The sequence below is a fragment of the Phytophthora infestans genome, genomic scaffold (genome assembly GCF_000142945.1).
Source record: "Phytophthora infestans T30-4 supercont1.41 genomic scaffold, whole genome shotgun sequence".
Classification (NCBI taxonomy): Eukaryota; Oomycota; class Peronosporomycetes; order Peronosporales; family Peronosporaceae; genus Phytophthora; species Phytophthora infestans.
The window spans coordinates 337,623-353,395 of NW_003303718.1; the positions used below are offsets into that span (position 1 = coordinate 337,623).

Consider the following 15,773-nt stretch of genomic DNA (forward strand, 5'->3'; position numbering starts at 1 on the left):
CAGTCGCGCTTGAAGTGGCCCATCTTCCCACAGCCGAAGCAGCGGATGTCACGCTGTTCGGCGGACCCGAGTTCCATGGGAACTGGTCCGTTGGGGCTTGTTCGACCGGGAGCCGACAAGGAACTCCCAGGTCACGCTGAGGCCGGCGTACGCGCCTGGCGATGGCTGTACTCTTCTTGAAGAGCCACTTGAATCGCCTCTTCAAGGGTGCTTGCCTGCACCCGGAACAGCTGAGTGCGTGCGGGGCCCACTCGAAGGCCGTCCATGAACACAGTCATCTTGATGTGTTCATTGAGTGGGTTTCCCACTAGGGACGCCGTGAGCTCCCGTATCTCTTGCACATACTCGTGCAGTTCGCGTCTTCCTTGTTTACACGCGAGGAAGCGCGAACGCTGGCGGTACTCGTAGTTCGCCGGGAGGAACGCGGCTCGGAGCTGTTGGCACAGCTGAGCCCAGGATGTGAAACATCCAGGGGATGTCGCTTCCCGAGTGTACACCCAACTCTTAGCACGACCGCTAAGGTTGGAGAGTGCAAAAGCAACACGCAGTTGCTCGGTCGAGATCAGAGCCGCGTCCATCGCGAGCTCTACTTCTCGGACCCAGAAGTGAAGGTTCTCGCCTTCCTTCCCTTCATACGGCTTTACCTTCAGCCGTATTGGCTTCGGGTGAGGCGGGTTTGCTTCCGCCGCCGGAGCCTGCAGGTTCTCCCGCACATGCGCGATGAGGCCCTGCTCGTACGCGTCGAATGCATTGACGCGCTCGAGCTGCTCAGCCGGTGTTGATACCACCAGGCTCTGCAGGGCCTCCATCCCGAAGATGCCTGCCATCTTCCGAACCGACTCGAACTGAGAGTCGTTCATATGGGAGAAGTCGTTCCTATCCATGGCAACGAACTTCGGAGGTTCAGGTAGTCTACCCGCGATGGCGTGGATTGACTACAAGTGCTACCAAGTGTGACGGGGTCACACAGCACCTTGCGCTAGAGGAAGTTATCTTCCGAGAGTATACAAACTCTCAGTGAACGGCAGTTCACAGGTCCCCTCTTTAATTAAAGAGAGCGAAGTGACCTAAATAAGGTAGACTGTAAACTGAGTATATTTATAGGTAGGTTAAGTTTGTGGTTAATACAAACTATCAGTTACCTATAGAAATGCAATGTCATTTAACCAATGGTTGGTTTTGAATGACCTTGGTACCTTGTACCAAATATCCCGGAGTATGACATGTCATACTCCTGAAGTGTGAAGTGTCACACTTCATGTAACCAGGGTACACTTAGTGCTACGTACCCCGTTACATTACTAAACCATGTTATCACTTTTGCGGGGTTATTAATTTTCCGGCCTAAGGGGGCGCTCTTATTTAGATACTACAGGACAGGCTGATTAACACAGCCCCAAACCCTATGCCTGCATCATAGCCGAGAAGAGGCTGGGCGATATCTAAGCCAAATTGATTTACTCACAGTCGCAATAGATATGCACTCGGCGGGATGAGTGACTGTTGGCTCACAATGAAAGGTCCAATTGCTGATGTGCAGCGCTTAAACACCAAAGCGATCGATTGTGTTACTCGTAACTTACTGTTGATGGGGCTGGAGAAGACGACAGTGTCAGTGGCTTGGCACGTCTTCCCTCCTTGGCCAAAGAACCTGCCCTTCTTGGCATCGACCGTGTACAGGACGTAGACGCTGACTACTCGATCCCCACTGCCTTTTAGCCAATAATAAACTAATTTGAACCTGCAATTGTCCTGTAGGATCTAAATAAGAACGCTCCTAAGCGTAAGTTTCCTTTTGAAAATCATTCCGAAACTGATCCCACACCTTCCCCTTATTGTGGACGGACACCCGTACAGATCCGCCATGCCGCCGCGCCCACCAGCACGAAGCATACAATAGTGATGGGGTCTCAGAAAAAGGTGCCCAAAAAGGTAACGGCAAAGAAGAAGACCAGGAAGGCCGCCAAATTCGCTCACACGAACCCTCTCTAGCTTGAAGCGATGGTTCTGTGGATGGAAGTGGGCTCCAACCGCGCTATTTACCTCGAAGAGTCTACGCTGGGAAGGGTATGGCCCACGGCTCGGGCATCATGAAGCTTGCTGGGTTTTGCGAGCATGGCTCAATACGTGCGCGATTTTGCTGTGCAATACGGTGGAGACGACCCTCGTCATGCCGTGTTGTGGGGCAAAACGACTTGTCAGAGCCGATGGACGTCGCAATTCAAACGCTACACCACTCGAGAGCGGAAGAGCAGTAGCACGGGGCTTGGAATCACAGAAGAGATGCTGGTGAATGGAGTTACGATTAGTGCCATGATCGAGAAGGCGTGTCCGTTCTACGAGCCGATAGACGCACTGTTTGCGGAGCAAGCAAACGTAAATCCAGAATCGCAGTGTCACGTACCAGATCTCAGCGATGACGAGGTACCCCTACCTGATAATATAGCTATCGGGCGATATGCTAGCTGCAGCGCCGAAATTCAGCATGACGAGGACCATGAGTTTGACTACATAAAGTGGATTAGTCGTCTGCAGACGATGAAAGCGGCAGTGATGAAACCGTACTCAGTTTTGGCACCGAGGTATTGACTGGCCACCGTATCAATGTCATCCACAATTAGGAGAGCCACGTCAATGCAAGCACAGACGCTCACTGTGATGACGGTGACGTTGACCAGGAACAATTGGCCACCAAGAGGAATGTCCAGCGCCAATCACGAAGGACTGTCGTCTTTTAGGACTGTGAATATCGCTTCAACAACGGTATCCAGTAGACGACCGTTTTAAGAGCTACTCGATCTTTAAAGCCAACGAAACGTAGTGCGGTCATCAGGATTGCGCCAACGTGAGCTTGACGAATTTAGCCCTCGTTTCATTTGCCGACAAACACCTTAGTGGACTACTTCAGCTGCCCAGTCGAGGTCAAGGGTAGCGGCAAAGTCCGTTGCAGTGGCTAAAGCTGCCGCTAAGGCGAAAGGAGAGGACAAAGCGACCACGCTTAAGCGGAAGGGCTATGCTTCAGAGCTCGCTGTTGAGGCAGAGAAGACGAGACGAGTGGAAGAGAAAAAAAAGATAGCTGGAATGCTGAAGCCAAACCGTTTAAGGAGGCGATGGAATTCAAAACTAAAGAGTTGGAAGTCTATGTTCACGAGCAGAGAAGATCTCGAGAAGAGCGTGACCAAGAGCGCGAGGATAAGCATCGCGAAAAATGGGATGATGATCGCAGAAAAATGGTAGTGGAGCTGTTTCGTGGTGGAAAACCGATCGCTGAGGTGCAAGCGCTGATAAACTTGTTTTTTTTGCCTAGCTATTAAGCAGTGCACGTTTGACTCGCTCACGTTCCTGCTGCGCTGCCGTGCCTACATTCGAGGTGCTCCTGACGTCATCATCATCTTCTTTGTCAAGCGTGTCGTCGTCCCATTCGTCTTCCAGCGCAATACCGAGGTCATGAAGCAGGATGCAGGCTAGAATATGATTGTTGTCGTGGCGGAAATCAGCTTTCTTCTTGATCTGCGTGCATATTTCTTTTAGCGACACCCAGCGATTCTTGAGCAGCCCAATGCAGTTATCATTAAAACATCGTGCAGATGACTTTGTTGTAAAACGCATTTTCTTCTTTTGCCGCTGCTGGTAGCTTGTGCGGGGTGATAAAGCTAGTACTCAGCGCATATCCAGTATCACCAGTCATATACCCTTCACCCGAAAAGTTCTGCTCTCGAAGCTTAGCTATCGGCGCCTTGGCGAACACCGTCGAGCCACAGCAAGCTCCTGGCCAGCATGTGAATCCTAACAAAATCACTTTATCTTCATTGCAAACGATATGAAAATTCAGACTGTATTGACATTTTCGGCTGTAGTGCAGTGGGCCTTGTATGTGTGGTTTCTGAGAGAAGTTGACGTGAGTGCCATCCACAAATCCCACAACTCCTTCTACCAGCCCAAAGCGCCCCCCGTGAAATGCAGATGACACAGCCTGCTGCTGCCTAGTGGGCCAAGTCACACAAGCTGTGTAGTGCTGTAGCAGTGCTTTCTGTACGCGCCGTACGTAGGTTGGAGCTGCACCCATTCCAGCTGCGTAGTCTCGAGCAAGGTGAGCGACGGAGTTTCCATTCCTGTAAGCGCCTTACCACTTCTACGTTATGGCTAGCTGTAGAGCCACATCGCGCTGCTTTTGCTTCGTCTTGTTGCTCTTCGACCGAAAAAAAGATTGTCGCGAATAATTTCCACTATGACATTCAAGTGAGTAAACTTTCGGAGCTCATCGTCGCGAAGGCTACACAACAATGCACGATGAGCCATCGTGCGCGCGACAGAATAGCGTACACACGCCAGGGCCTGGCGGAGCATCACGAGCTGGGATAGCAAAGAGTCGCCGTCGGAATCGTCGGCGTCAGAGTTTGGTGAGTCCATGTTGCGCAGCTCATACAACATTACCAACTGGAAGTTAATACTCGACTTCTCCGTCTTCAGCTTTTTGTAGTCGGATGGCGGCATGTCTTCACTGAGAGTGAAAAGCCTGGGTGAAATAAAGTGAGAGGGGGCGCCTGATGCGGAGATATTTTTTTTTTATTCAAGTGAATATAAACTGAAACCCCCAGAGAAAAAAAACTTGCAAATTCATTTCTAGCCTCACTTCTTGACTAAAATGTGCTCGAGAAAAGAGAAACTAAAATCCGATTTCTTAACTTTTATTTTTATTAAAAAGGATATTTAAGTATTCTTATCGATGAAAAAGTTAAGAAAATCGGCGGACTATTTTAGATGATTTCAACTTTTAAAAGAGGAACGATTCTATGGAGAAGGAACCAAAAGGATCACTTGGATAAACTAAGAATGCTGCTTAAAACCGCACATTTTGGTAACCAAATCGAGCCAGACCTTTTTGACTGATGGATGATTATCCCCCTCTACTCACTTCCCTCAGACTCAAGCTCTCTCTTATTCAAAGCCATCGAAGCGACACCCTATGACACAACGCATGTGCTTGATACTCGAGCAGAAGCTCAAGGCTCATCTGAAGATCAAGCAAAATCCATCCATCAGCAATTCCATGCTAAACGAGTGGATTCACTCATCGTTTAAGGTCAAAGTAAGCCGTGCTACGCTTACTAGACTGCGCTTCTTACCCAATTCTTACTTTATACGCCAATATGTCGGCTACAAAACGGCGTCGTGTAAAACTATCTGAGTTTGAGCGGCAGTTGGGATACTTTTTTCTGAAGAACAAAGCAACAATTACAATGATGAACGACATACTCTTCATGAAGGCGCGGGATGTGGCTTGGTATCGACGACAAGCAGCTCCGTTTCAGCAACAGATGAAGTTAAAGCTTCAAGAAGCGCAACGGTATTCGGTCGTCTACTCTCAGCGCGGAAGGGGGGGGGAAGGAATTTCCACAAAACAGTACAAAGTACTGTTTTCTTGCGAACCAAACAGTGAACTCATAGTACTGGAAACAGTGTGTATTAAGCTCGCGTACGAACTTAAATATCTTCCTACGTTCTTACAACAGTTCTGGAGCTTCGTCGGGTAGCAGGGGGCGCTCGACGGCGTCGTCCGCGGGTAGCTTGGTATAGCCACACGAAGTTGATTGTTTCTCGCTCAAAATTCATTTTTAGTTGCCAATGTAAGTTTGTAGCTGGTTCCCACGTTAGCTCTCTATGGTTTACCCACTGCGCTAAGTAGAATTCAAGAGTGTGGACCCATCGTTTTGCATAAAGGCGCTCAACCTCAAATGTCTCCCCACCTCGCCCTCTTTGTGCTTTGTGGTGTTGGAAATCCCACGTGAACTCTAGCTACAGATGTAGTTAGGATGTTCCCACAACAATACGTCTACTAGGATAGTAAACGATCGTTCGGGCGGACCTGAAGACCCCAGTTCTGCCCTTGCACCGGGACAAACTGGACCTTGTAAACTACTTATATAGGCCAACCAGTAAAATAAGAACACGCTACTAGCACGCCTGTTGAAACGCCCCATCCCCATCCACCACCAGAACTCCACTTGGTCACCCTCAGCGGAGGCGTTGATAGGCCCGTCGGCGCTGCAGAAGACTCATTCCACCGCTCCATTGGTGGCTCCGTGCCGCCGTCACACCAGGGAGGGACCTCAAGTGAGCGCATCCTGGCCGTTGCATCGAGACTCGTCACCGCGGCTAAGAGCTTGACGCTCAAGCAAAGCTAGCAGGTGTTTTGAATCCTCGTGGTCCCAACAGCGGAAGGGTATCAGGCACGGGTAAGCCTTTTACGAGATCACCGAGTGTTCAACACTCGGCTGGAAGAAATAAAAGGGAGGCAATTCAAGCACTCCCAGTCGTGCAAATAGGCAACAATAAGCCGTCACGTAAAACCTCCCGATAATAATCGGCCAATACACAAAGTCTCTTGGCCTTGCCGGATGAACCCTCGCTACAGAGCTTCGAGTTCACCGACAGGCATAACACACTCAAACAAGCTTGACCTGACGCTTACCTTGAAGCCGGACGTCGCTCTGTGTGCTTGAGTGGAAATTCTGTTCTGTATTTAAGCTTACCCTTTCGGGTCTATTCCTAATAAGAAGTCCTAATCAAGTATACAAATATCAAGTGAACAATGATCCGTTATGGATCTTCTTGCATGCCAAGCGTCGTCTGCACTGTCGCATGAGCATCTTTAACGGTCCGCGCCCTGTCCCAGACGGTTAACGTGTCTTCCAAAGGTCGCTGAGTATTCCGCGAACTCATCTCAACCGCCACTGAGGGTTCGTACCGTAGATGGTCCGCTGAATGCGAATCCGGCCAGTCCATTATTAATAATAAGGACAGCCTGGATTCAGTGACATAGGGCCGTATCCGATATTTGTTGAAAACTCGGAGGTGACGCCGTCGAGTCCCTTGCACCTTGGCGTCTCCGTACATCACCCGACCGAGGGTTCGTCGCTTGAACAGCTTGGGCGGTGTCACGTCTTTGTCGACGGGTGATAATCCGCAACCACGGAGAAATCACTACACCACAACTGCCCCTATCGCAATGGAAGCCACGGTACTGGTGCCCGTTGTGACATTTCTTCATTCTTCAATTCACCATCTCGCCACCGTATGTCCAAGCGTCTGAATCGAGTCGTGTCCGACGCGTTTCAGCGTCTCAATCCTCGTTGACGTCGCGAGCGTGAGCAGCTGGAGGTACGTAAGCCCATCCTTCTCTTGAATATGATGTGGGGTGCCACCGAACGTACGGCGGCAGCAGCCTCGGACTGAGCAAACCGCAACTGACGCTCCAAGTCGGCAATTCGTTCTGGTAATGCCGACAGCGCGTCAGGAACAGGATGTATCGCAGCGAGGACCTCATCGAAACCAATAGCTGTCTCGAGACGACGCTGAGTGTGTATGTCGCCGTGGAGAGGAGGCACAACGCTGATCTGCACTTGGTGACGAGCCATTGCAGTCAAGTACGGGATTATCGAGGTCATCATGTGATCGACCGATGCCTCCGTACTTTCAGCCAGCATGGCGCGCAGCGAATCTTCGGTGAGTGGTGGTGGACCACCAGCTGGGGCAGGAGGAGCAGCAGGAGCCATCTCCGCGGATTCAGCGACGACGGGGAGTGCTGCAGGAGCTACCGCAGGAAGTGAAGAGTCTGGGGCAGCGGGCGCCGGAGGACCGGTTGATGACGCTGCTGTCGGAGGAAGTGCAGCAGACTGAGGGGCGTTCGAACCCTCGGTCTTGCCCTCCTGAGAAACAAGTCGAGTAATGCGAGGTGATGAGCAAGGTACCGATGGAGAACGCGGAGACATTCCTCAAGGCTGCCAACGCTGAGATTGAAGCTTTACATCACAACATCAAGATTCTCCGCGAGTCGAACGCCAAGAATGACGCCATGCTCGCAAGTGTTCAAGCCACTATGGAGCGACACGCAGAGGATTTGAATCGTCTTCACTGCGAAGTCCAAGCTCGGGACGTTTTTATCAGCACGTTGCAGAAGAAGCTGGCTCGCGAACGCGAAGTGTACAAGTCTTCTATTGGCGCGAATACTGAGCAGACCCGGAAGCTCCACCTCCTTCTGGTAAAGCTTGCCCAGGGCAAGTATGTCGATAACGACACGCTCAAGGTCCTCGAGAACCAGCAAGACCGTAACACTCGCCTCCTCCAAGCGAATCGTACCCTCCGTGCACACGTGAGTCTGGCAGGGATGGATCCCGAGGTACTTCGTCTGGCTGTCGAAGGTACGCTCTTGATGTTGCTCCTTCCACCGTGTGTTCAGCAACTACCGTTCGTTCACAATCCTTCGTGATAGGTCTGACTGCGGGTGAGCTGGACCTGGATGCGCTGGACTTGGATCAGGAGACGTTAGTCGCTCTGCGGCGTATTCAGTCTGCCACCGCTTCTTCGAACAATCCTCAAGCCTTTCCGGCAGCTTTGGCCAAAGCAGCTCACCAAGTAGCCCATGGGAAATCCCATAAGCGTCTTAGACCAGGTGGCGAGGATTCAGACGACGATCCGGACGACTCTGACGAAGACAAGGCTCCAATCCCAACGGACAAGGCCAGTGCTTCGATGGCAGCTGCCGGTCTCGGTGATGCGCCACCTGCCGATACTTCAACTCCCAAGTCGGCTCGTAGATCGCTGTTCGGTCCGAAGGCGTGGAAGAAGGCGGCCCAGAAGAAGCGCAAGAAACCCCGTCCTCATTCTCCTGCTAAGTCGCCACGACGTCATATAAAGACTCGGTCCAAGTCTGTACCGTCTTCTCCAAGTTCATGGTCGCCACCTCCTACACCAGCGTCTTCCTCGACTCCCGCAGTGGTCGACCTCAGCGGCGACCAGAGTGACGTGGACATGGGGATTGCTGATCCAGGCAGCGTCCCTTCGGTTCAAGAAACTGCTACAGAGCCTTCGGGTAAGGACGTGAACCCTGAGGATCACGACGATGTTCCTGTCTCTCCTGACGCGCCTTCGCTCCCGCCTCAGGGTCCACACGATGTGGCCAAGTCACCAGCTTCAACGATTTCACCTTCTCCAGCCGACATACGTGCTGCTGAAGAGGCTCTGCGCGAGGCCGAGGAAATGCGGCTCATGTTTGGCTCGAGTGACGAAGATGAAGAGTCAAACCAGACTGTCCCACAAGGCAAGTCTGCTTCGGCGTCTGCCGCGACATCCAAGGCAGTTGAAGTATCGGGAGTGGTTTCTACAGCAGGGTCTGCCCCTGTTGAGGCTGCTCCACTATCTTCCGCGTCTTCGAAGTCGGCTCCGACTGTTCCCACGACTGATGTACCAAGCGTGTCTTCGCCTGGCCTTTCGATGGAGATTGATGACGATGGGAATGCTGATGACGACTATGGAGATGACGTGGATGACAATGAATCTTCGGTGGATGACTCTCCTGATGTTCCCAGTGGTAGCGGTGATGTTCCGCCCCCCACCGATCATTCAAGCATACTTGATGACGAAGATGTTGAAGATTCAAACAGGAACTGGAGTAATCTTGGCCCAGCTCGTCCTCCGACTCCACCTCGGCCAAATCCTTCGCCGATGATGACTTCCCCAATCATCGTTGCCGGCCCGCCTCCTTCGCCACCAGCAAGTCCTCCGGCACCAGCATCTTCTCTTCCTGTTCCAGTGTCTCCTCGTCCGTCTATTTGGACTCTCGATGCTGGACCTGGACGCATGATTACGGCAACCTATACTTCGGTGCCGCGTCGTGGTGGTGCACCGTCGGTTGAGCCGCTGCCTCACCGAGTGTTATCTGGTACTCGCTCTTCGGTGCCGGCTTCGTCCACCCTGCCACCGTGGGTTCTTCCGTATGTGGACATGGAGTTTACCGATGCAGGCGCCAAGAAGTGTTTCGAGCGACTCCTGAGCTTAACGCTTCCTGAACCAGCTGGTGAGGTGACCGTGCGTACAACGTTGGAGGGTCTCCAAGCGTTCTTTGATTATTCGCATCCTGATCACCCGTACCAGCAACTTCGGCAGCTTTATCCTCTTCAAGCTTGCCTCTTTGACACTGTCGACTTCAAACCAAGCGTCCCCATCTCCAAGCGTGCCCCGATTGAGACCCGTCTCAAAATGATCTGGGCGAACCTTCGGGGTGACGGCGGTAAGCAAGGTGACCTCGGGTTCGCGTTGTGGGAGCGTCTCCACTGGCTTCCGTTAGCTGGTATTGAACGAGGTCTCGCTGAAGAAGATAAAAAGGTTGGCCACGACAAGGAACGCTTGAAGGAACTGAGAGCTATGTTAAAGAAGCTCTTCAGTGAGCGCGACCGTCGTGCCGATCGTCTTCGTAACAAGTACCGTGAGCAGTACATGGCGTGGAGTCGTGACTCGGTTTCATCTAGTGCTTCCGGAGTGTCATTCATTCGTCCCGAGTTGCTTTGGAGCCGTCTAAGCCGTGGTACCCCATTGAAAACTTGCCATTCGCACCTCAGACATCTGACTGGCTTTCCGAAGTTCCGGCTCTCGACGCTCGTCAGCCATGGCGTACTGGATGGATGAATGCGCCGCATCAGCACCCGTACAACACCACGTACTTCCCGTGCCAGCGTAATCCGGAGTTCTTCAATCCTCGTGGTACGCGTTTCGTGGATGTGTACCGAAGCGTGATCGTTGACCCGTCTCTCGATTCAACCGAGCTTATTCCGACCTGGCGTTCGTTGTTTGACTCGCCACCGGGTACTCCACGTCCTGCTCTGGCTGCTGCTCCTGTTGAAGCTGGTACCGAGGATTCGCAGGGTCCGGCTTCAGCTCCAGCTGCCGAGGCTCAGGTTCTTGATGAAGAGGAGAAGGAGAGTGGTGACTCGGCTTCGTTGACACTCTTGGCCACCGCGGCCAGACACTTGAAATCGATTTGAATCCTCGCTGCACGTTCTACGACGTTCTCCAGCATCTCAGCTAACTGTTGAGGTGTCCCGCGTGACTTCGTTTTCAGTGATCGCTCCGCGGTCGGCATTCATGTTTTCTTATTCTTAATCCACTTCCACAGCGTAATCATGTTCATGTTGTTCTTCAAATGCATATACAATTTGTTGTTGCAGTAACGTTCTTCGTCTGTTACCACAGGCTGCATCGCCCTGTGGACAGTTCATACGTGATCAAGTCACGCTAGTCTTCGTCCGCCACTTGCGCCATCTGCAGCCGATTCTCGCTCTTCTTGGCTCGCAAATAGTCGTACAGCAGACCTCCACATGACAAGTTTGATGATGGTTCCCAAGTTGTATCTTCATAGCCCACCCACTTGACTTTGAACTCGCGTACAGCACGCTCCGTGCTCGTCGTTAGTGGTGTTCTGTCGTCGAGGATGGCCTCGACTTCATATTCACCGGCAACTTGATCTGGTTCCCAGCTGTCCTCAGGCAGTAGTTCCTCATCGAAGTCGAGTCTTGCTTCATTAGTCGCGTCAAGTACCAACCGAGTGTTCGGTCGACTGTTGAATTCGTTGACAGCCTTGAGTCTTGACACATGCACTACTGGGTAAAAGCGATACCCACTTCGATCAGGCAGTTCCAGCTCGTACGCAAACTCTTCCACCTTGCGCTTGATCCGAAAAGGTCCATGCCATCGGTGAGCTAATTTCTTCGTCAAGCCCGGTTTGACGCGTTCCATGTACAACCACGCCCGGCTCCCAATCTCAAAAAGAGATCTCGGTGGAGCTCTTGCAGGATCTTCCATCTCTTCCGAAGCTTCTGGAGGGTTCGCCGAGTGTTCGTTTCCACTTGGTTGAGGTACAGCAGCTTTTTCCAGTCGACTCAGGGCCTCATTATGCTTTTTAGCCCTTCGCTCCTTTTCTACAGCCTGATAATCTTTGGCCATAGTGAGGGCGACCTCATGTTGTCAATTGATCTCGCGCCGCCACGCCAGTGCGTCAGACTGCTTGCCGAGTCCTCGTTTGAGTGATGACGACATTGCCCGCAACGTCGACTGCGCATCCCAACCATGAACGAGGTAGAACGGCGTTTTCTTCCTCGTAGTGTCTTGAGAAGTATTTATAGCAAATACTAGCTTCTCCGCGATTTCATCCCAATCTTGCTGTAGAGGGTCTTCCGCGTACACCCGTACGGATCCCACCACCGACTTCACCGAGCGTTCCTGCTGTCCATTAGCCTGTGGCCGATAGCTCAAAGTCGCTCGTGATCTTGACTGCATCATCTCTGCAAATGCTTGGAAAACCTCGCTCATGAAGCGTGGGTCGCGGTCGTGCCTTATTAATGATGGGGCTCCGAATCGTCGGTACACACATTCTTCGAACACTTGGGCAACACTCAGTGCAGTCGTATCTGACATAGCCTTGGCAATAACGAATCCCGTGAACGAGCACTGAAATAGGAGCAACGCCGTGTTGCCCCTACGAGATTTCGGTAGTGGGATCACAAAATCCATCGAGACGATCTGGAAAGGTCGTTCGGCTAGCACGCTACCAGGTGAGTATCCACGAAGCTGTGGACGGCTTTTACTCGAGCTGCAATCTGGACATGACTTCACATGCTTCTCCACGTCAGCGTACAAGCCGATCCAATAATAATCGGACTTAACGCGATGGAACGTTCTCACCACACCTTGATGTCCTCCTTCCAGCGAGTCGTGACAGTTCTGCAAGACCTCTTGAATCATCGTTGTCGGTACCACAAGCCGCAGCTTGGTCTCCTCTTGCCAACCGTGGTCGTACCGACGATTCAATCCAAGATAGTGAAGCACGCCGTCTTCTGATAACACGAACCGGTCAGCATACTTCCAGGCATCTCGAGCTTCTTTGTAACTCAGCTCTTCTGCTTGGCCCTGAAGCACCTTCTTGATGTTAAACCACTTCTGCTCCTCGTCTTGTGCCACCAGTATCCGTCTGCGTCGTTCCCGCTGTATCGCTACCGGATCAACATCTTCCGCATCGGGAAATGCCGATGGTACAGTCTTGTGAGGATGGTCTGGCAAATCTTCGCCGAATGAATCTTCGGTGGACGTCTCTCGTCGTTCTTCATGCTGTTCTTGAGCTTTTGAGACATCCTCCGAGTGTTCATCTGCAAACCTGACGCGTTTCTTGGCTTTCGTCTGTCGCCGAGTCATCACTGCTATATTACCATAATCGCACTTTGGTGAGCTGTAATCAACCACGAAATTTTCGAAAGTTTTCCACTTTGAAGACTCGCTGCCTGACAGTACATGTACTTGACGCTCTGCTCCTCGTGACGAAACATCTACCGAGTCTTCATCCGGCTCGTAGATCATTTCCTGGATGCGGTTCAGCGATGCCAATTCCGACTTGCGAGTTTCAGCCAAGATTACCCGACTGACCTTCGATTCCAGCGCTTCAGTGGCTAACGAATCCGCGGCCGCGTTGTATTCTCGTACAACGTGAAGATATTTAACTGATCGAAGCTTGGCCGTGAGTTCCTTGTGAGTATTCAGCAGCGCTAGCAAAGTTTCCTTCCTGCATGCGATCACCCCAAGTGATTGTTGAATCGCGAGCCTTGAGTCCCCAACGATGACTAAATCCTCGGCACCGTGCGCAATAGCAGCCTTGACACCGGTGATCATACCTTTATACTCTGCCTCATTCACCGTGGTAGCCGAGAGGTAAGCGTTTGCAGCAATCACTACCTTCCACTCAGGAAGGCTCCACAGCACCCATGAACAACTCCCGTAGCCACCGTACTTCTCTGTCTTCGCTGATCCGTCAAAAGACATGACGAATCCGCTGTAATTACGGAAAAGCCTGGCGTACAGCAACGCGGGGTCCATTCGAATAGTCGGGGAACCCTTGTTTGGAGGCGCCACCGGCGCGAGCGAGTCTTCCAGGTCAACGAAGCTCGTGATGCTTGACTGCAGTAGCTGCGCAAAGGCGACATCCTTCTCTTTCACGCGCTGCACCTTAAGGTGCCACTGCGATAGCAGCACTGCGAACTGGACCGCGCGTCCGAAGAGAGACTTCGACTTATGCACCCACTCTAACGTCGAGAATCGTGTATAGACATGTAGCGTCTTTCCTGCCAGCTGGACGTAACAGATCTTCAACAGCAGAAGTAACGCCAAAACTTCCTTCTCAGCAGGATGGTAGTTCATCTCGGCCTCCTTGAGCACCCGACCGAGGAACCGTACGGGGTGTAACTTGCCGTCATGTTCTTGCATTAGCGTAGTGCTCAACGCCCATTCATTCGCAAAGAGCATGACGTGAACTTCTTTCGACCGATCGAAGTGCCTGAGGATGGGTGAATGTGAAACACTCGTCTTCAATCTTTCGAAGGAATGACGTGCCACAGAAAGACCACCTTCAACGACAAAGTCTTCATCCTTGAGCTGGTACAGCGCCGCACCGTAGACCGCGAAGTCTTGAATGAAGCGGCTGTAGTAATTAACCGCTCCAAGAAACGACTGCATGCCCTTCTTGCTCGTTGGAAACGAAAGCTCGGTGATGGCCGTAAGCTTCTTGGGGTCAGCTCTGATACCTTCTGGCGAAATTTTATGCGACAGAAAGTCCACCTTGGGTTGGCAAAAGATGCTCTTGGTGAAGCTAATGCTGATCCGACACTGTGCGAATCTTGCTAGCAATCGGTCCAGCGTCGCCAGGCAGCTGTCGAAATCCTCGCCACCGAAGCAAATGTCATCCACAAACGACCGTCGACCAAATACAGGTACCAGCGATGATTCGTCTGGCTCCCCGTTCGTAAACATGTCAGCGACGGGGCTGTTGACGAGTTGTAGTACAGGGTCGGTTTCTACCGGTGCTTCGCGGTCTGCCGCGAACTTCGTTTGAAACGAACCCTCAGCGCTTGGCCCACGACGTTCCTTGGCCTGTTCTTCAGCTAAACGCATCTTCTCCGAGTATTCAAACCAGCCTCCTTTAGGCTGAACGAACCCCCAGAGTGCGTTGTCAATCATACGCTGATAGATCATCGGCGCGTTCTTTAGCCCGAAGGGCATGCGTAACCACTCGAAATGTCCGAGTGCGCAGACGAACGCCGATACTTTACGCGCTCGCAAGGTCATCATGACCGCCCAGAAGCCGCTTGCTGCATCCAGCGAGCAGAACCATAGGTAGCGCTCGAGATCTGTTAACAGGTCGTCGACTAGCGGCATTGCATATTCCATGATCGCGGTGATAGCATTCACCATCTTGTAATCAATGCAGAGCCGGATGTCCAGCCCGTTCTTTTTCATCACAATCACGATCGGCGATGCCCATGGACTGTCTGAAAAGACGATCAGACCTGCACGCAATAAAGCGCGCAGCAGCTCGTACAGCTTGCCGAGAAATCGCAGCGGCACGCGTCGGGCACGCTGTTTAATTGGGGCGTGCCCCTGTGTGTCGATATCGCATACCGCTCCGTAGGCTGGCGGCGGCAGTGCGTTACCACTAGCAATCAGGATGTGCTCGTGGTTCTTTAGCGTCGCGACTAGACGTTCTCGGCGTTCAGTCGACAGCTCAGGATCAGCAACATTAGGCGCAGTGTAGTCAATTCTCGTGTTGATCTCTTCGGTCAGATCCGGCAGGAATGCCAGCTCCTTCGCGTAGTCGTCCAAGCCAATGTTGTTAGCTGGGTGCTCGTAGAAATCATTTCTCGTATCCTCCGTTGCTTCATTTCCCTCGGTTGTTAACACTCGAGCAACCGAGATGTATGTTCCGTCCAACGCCGCTATGGATTCTTCCCTTGACTCAACATTGCCATCCGTTTCGATTTCAACAGTCGGTACTTGGTCCATCTCCTTCCCATCCTGGTTTCCCATCTCTGGGCCACCTGCCGAGTCGTCGTTCGCAATATTGAATGCGTGGGCCGTCGACATATTGGGTTGTTGACTTTTGTTCCGCTCCTCGTTCT

At 52.0% G+C, this 15,773-nt stretch overlaps 1 protein-coding gene across 1 annotated transcript; it reads left to right on the plus strand.

Annotated features, from left to right (window-relative positions):
• Positions 1-2,115: 2,115 nt before the first annotated feature.
• Positions 2,116-3,468, plus strand: PITG_16007 (uncharacterized protein; the record flags this gene model as incomplete). Its single annotated transcript, XM_002897744.1, has 3 exons — positions 2,116-2,424; positions 3,105-3,272; positions 3,319-3,468. 3 exons carry the CDS (start codon positions 2,116-2,118, stop codon positions 3,466-3,468), a joined length of 627 nt encoding a protein of 208 aa, XP_002897790.1.
• Positions 3,469-15,773: the final 12,305 nt, after the last annotated feature.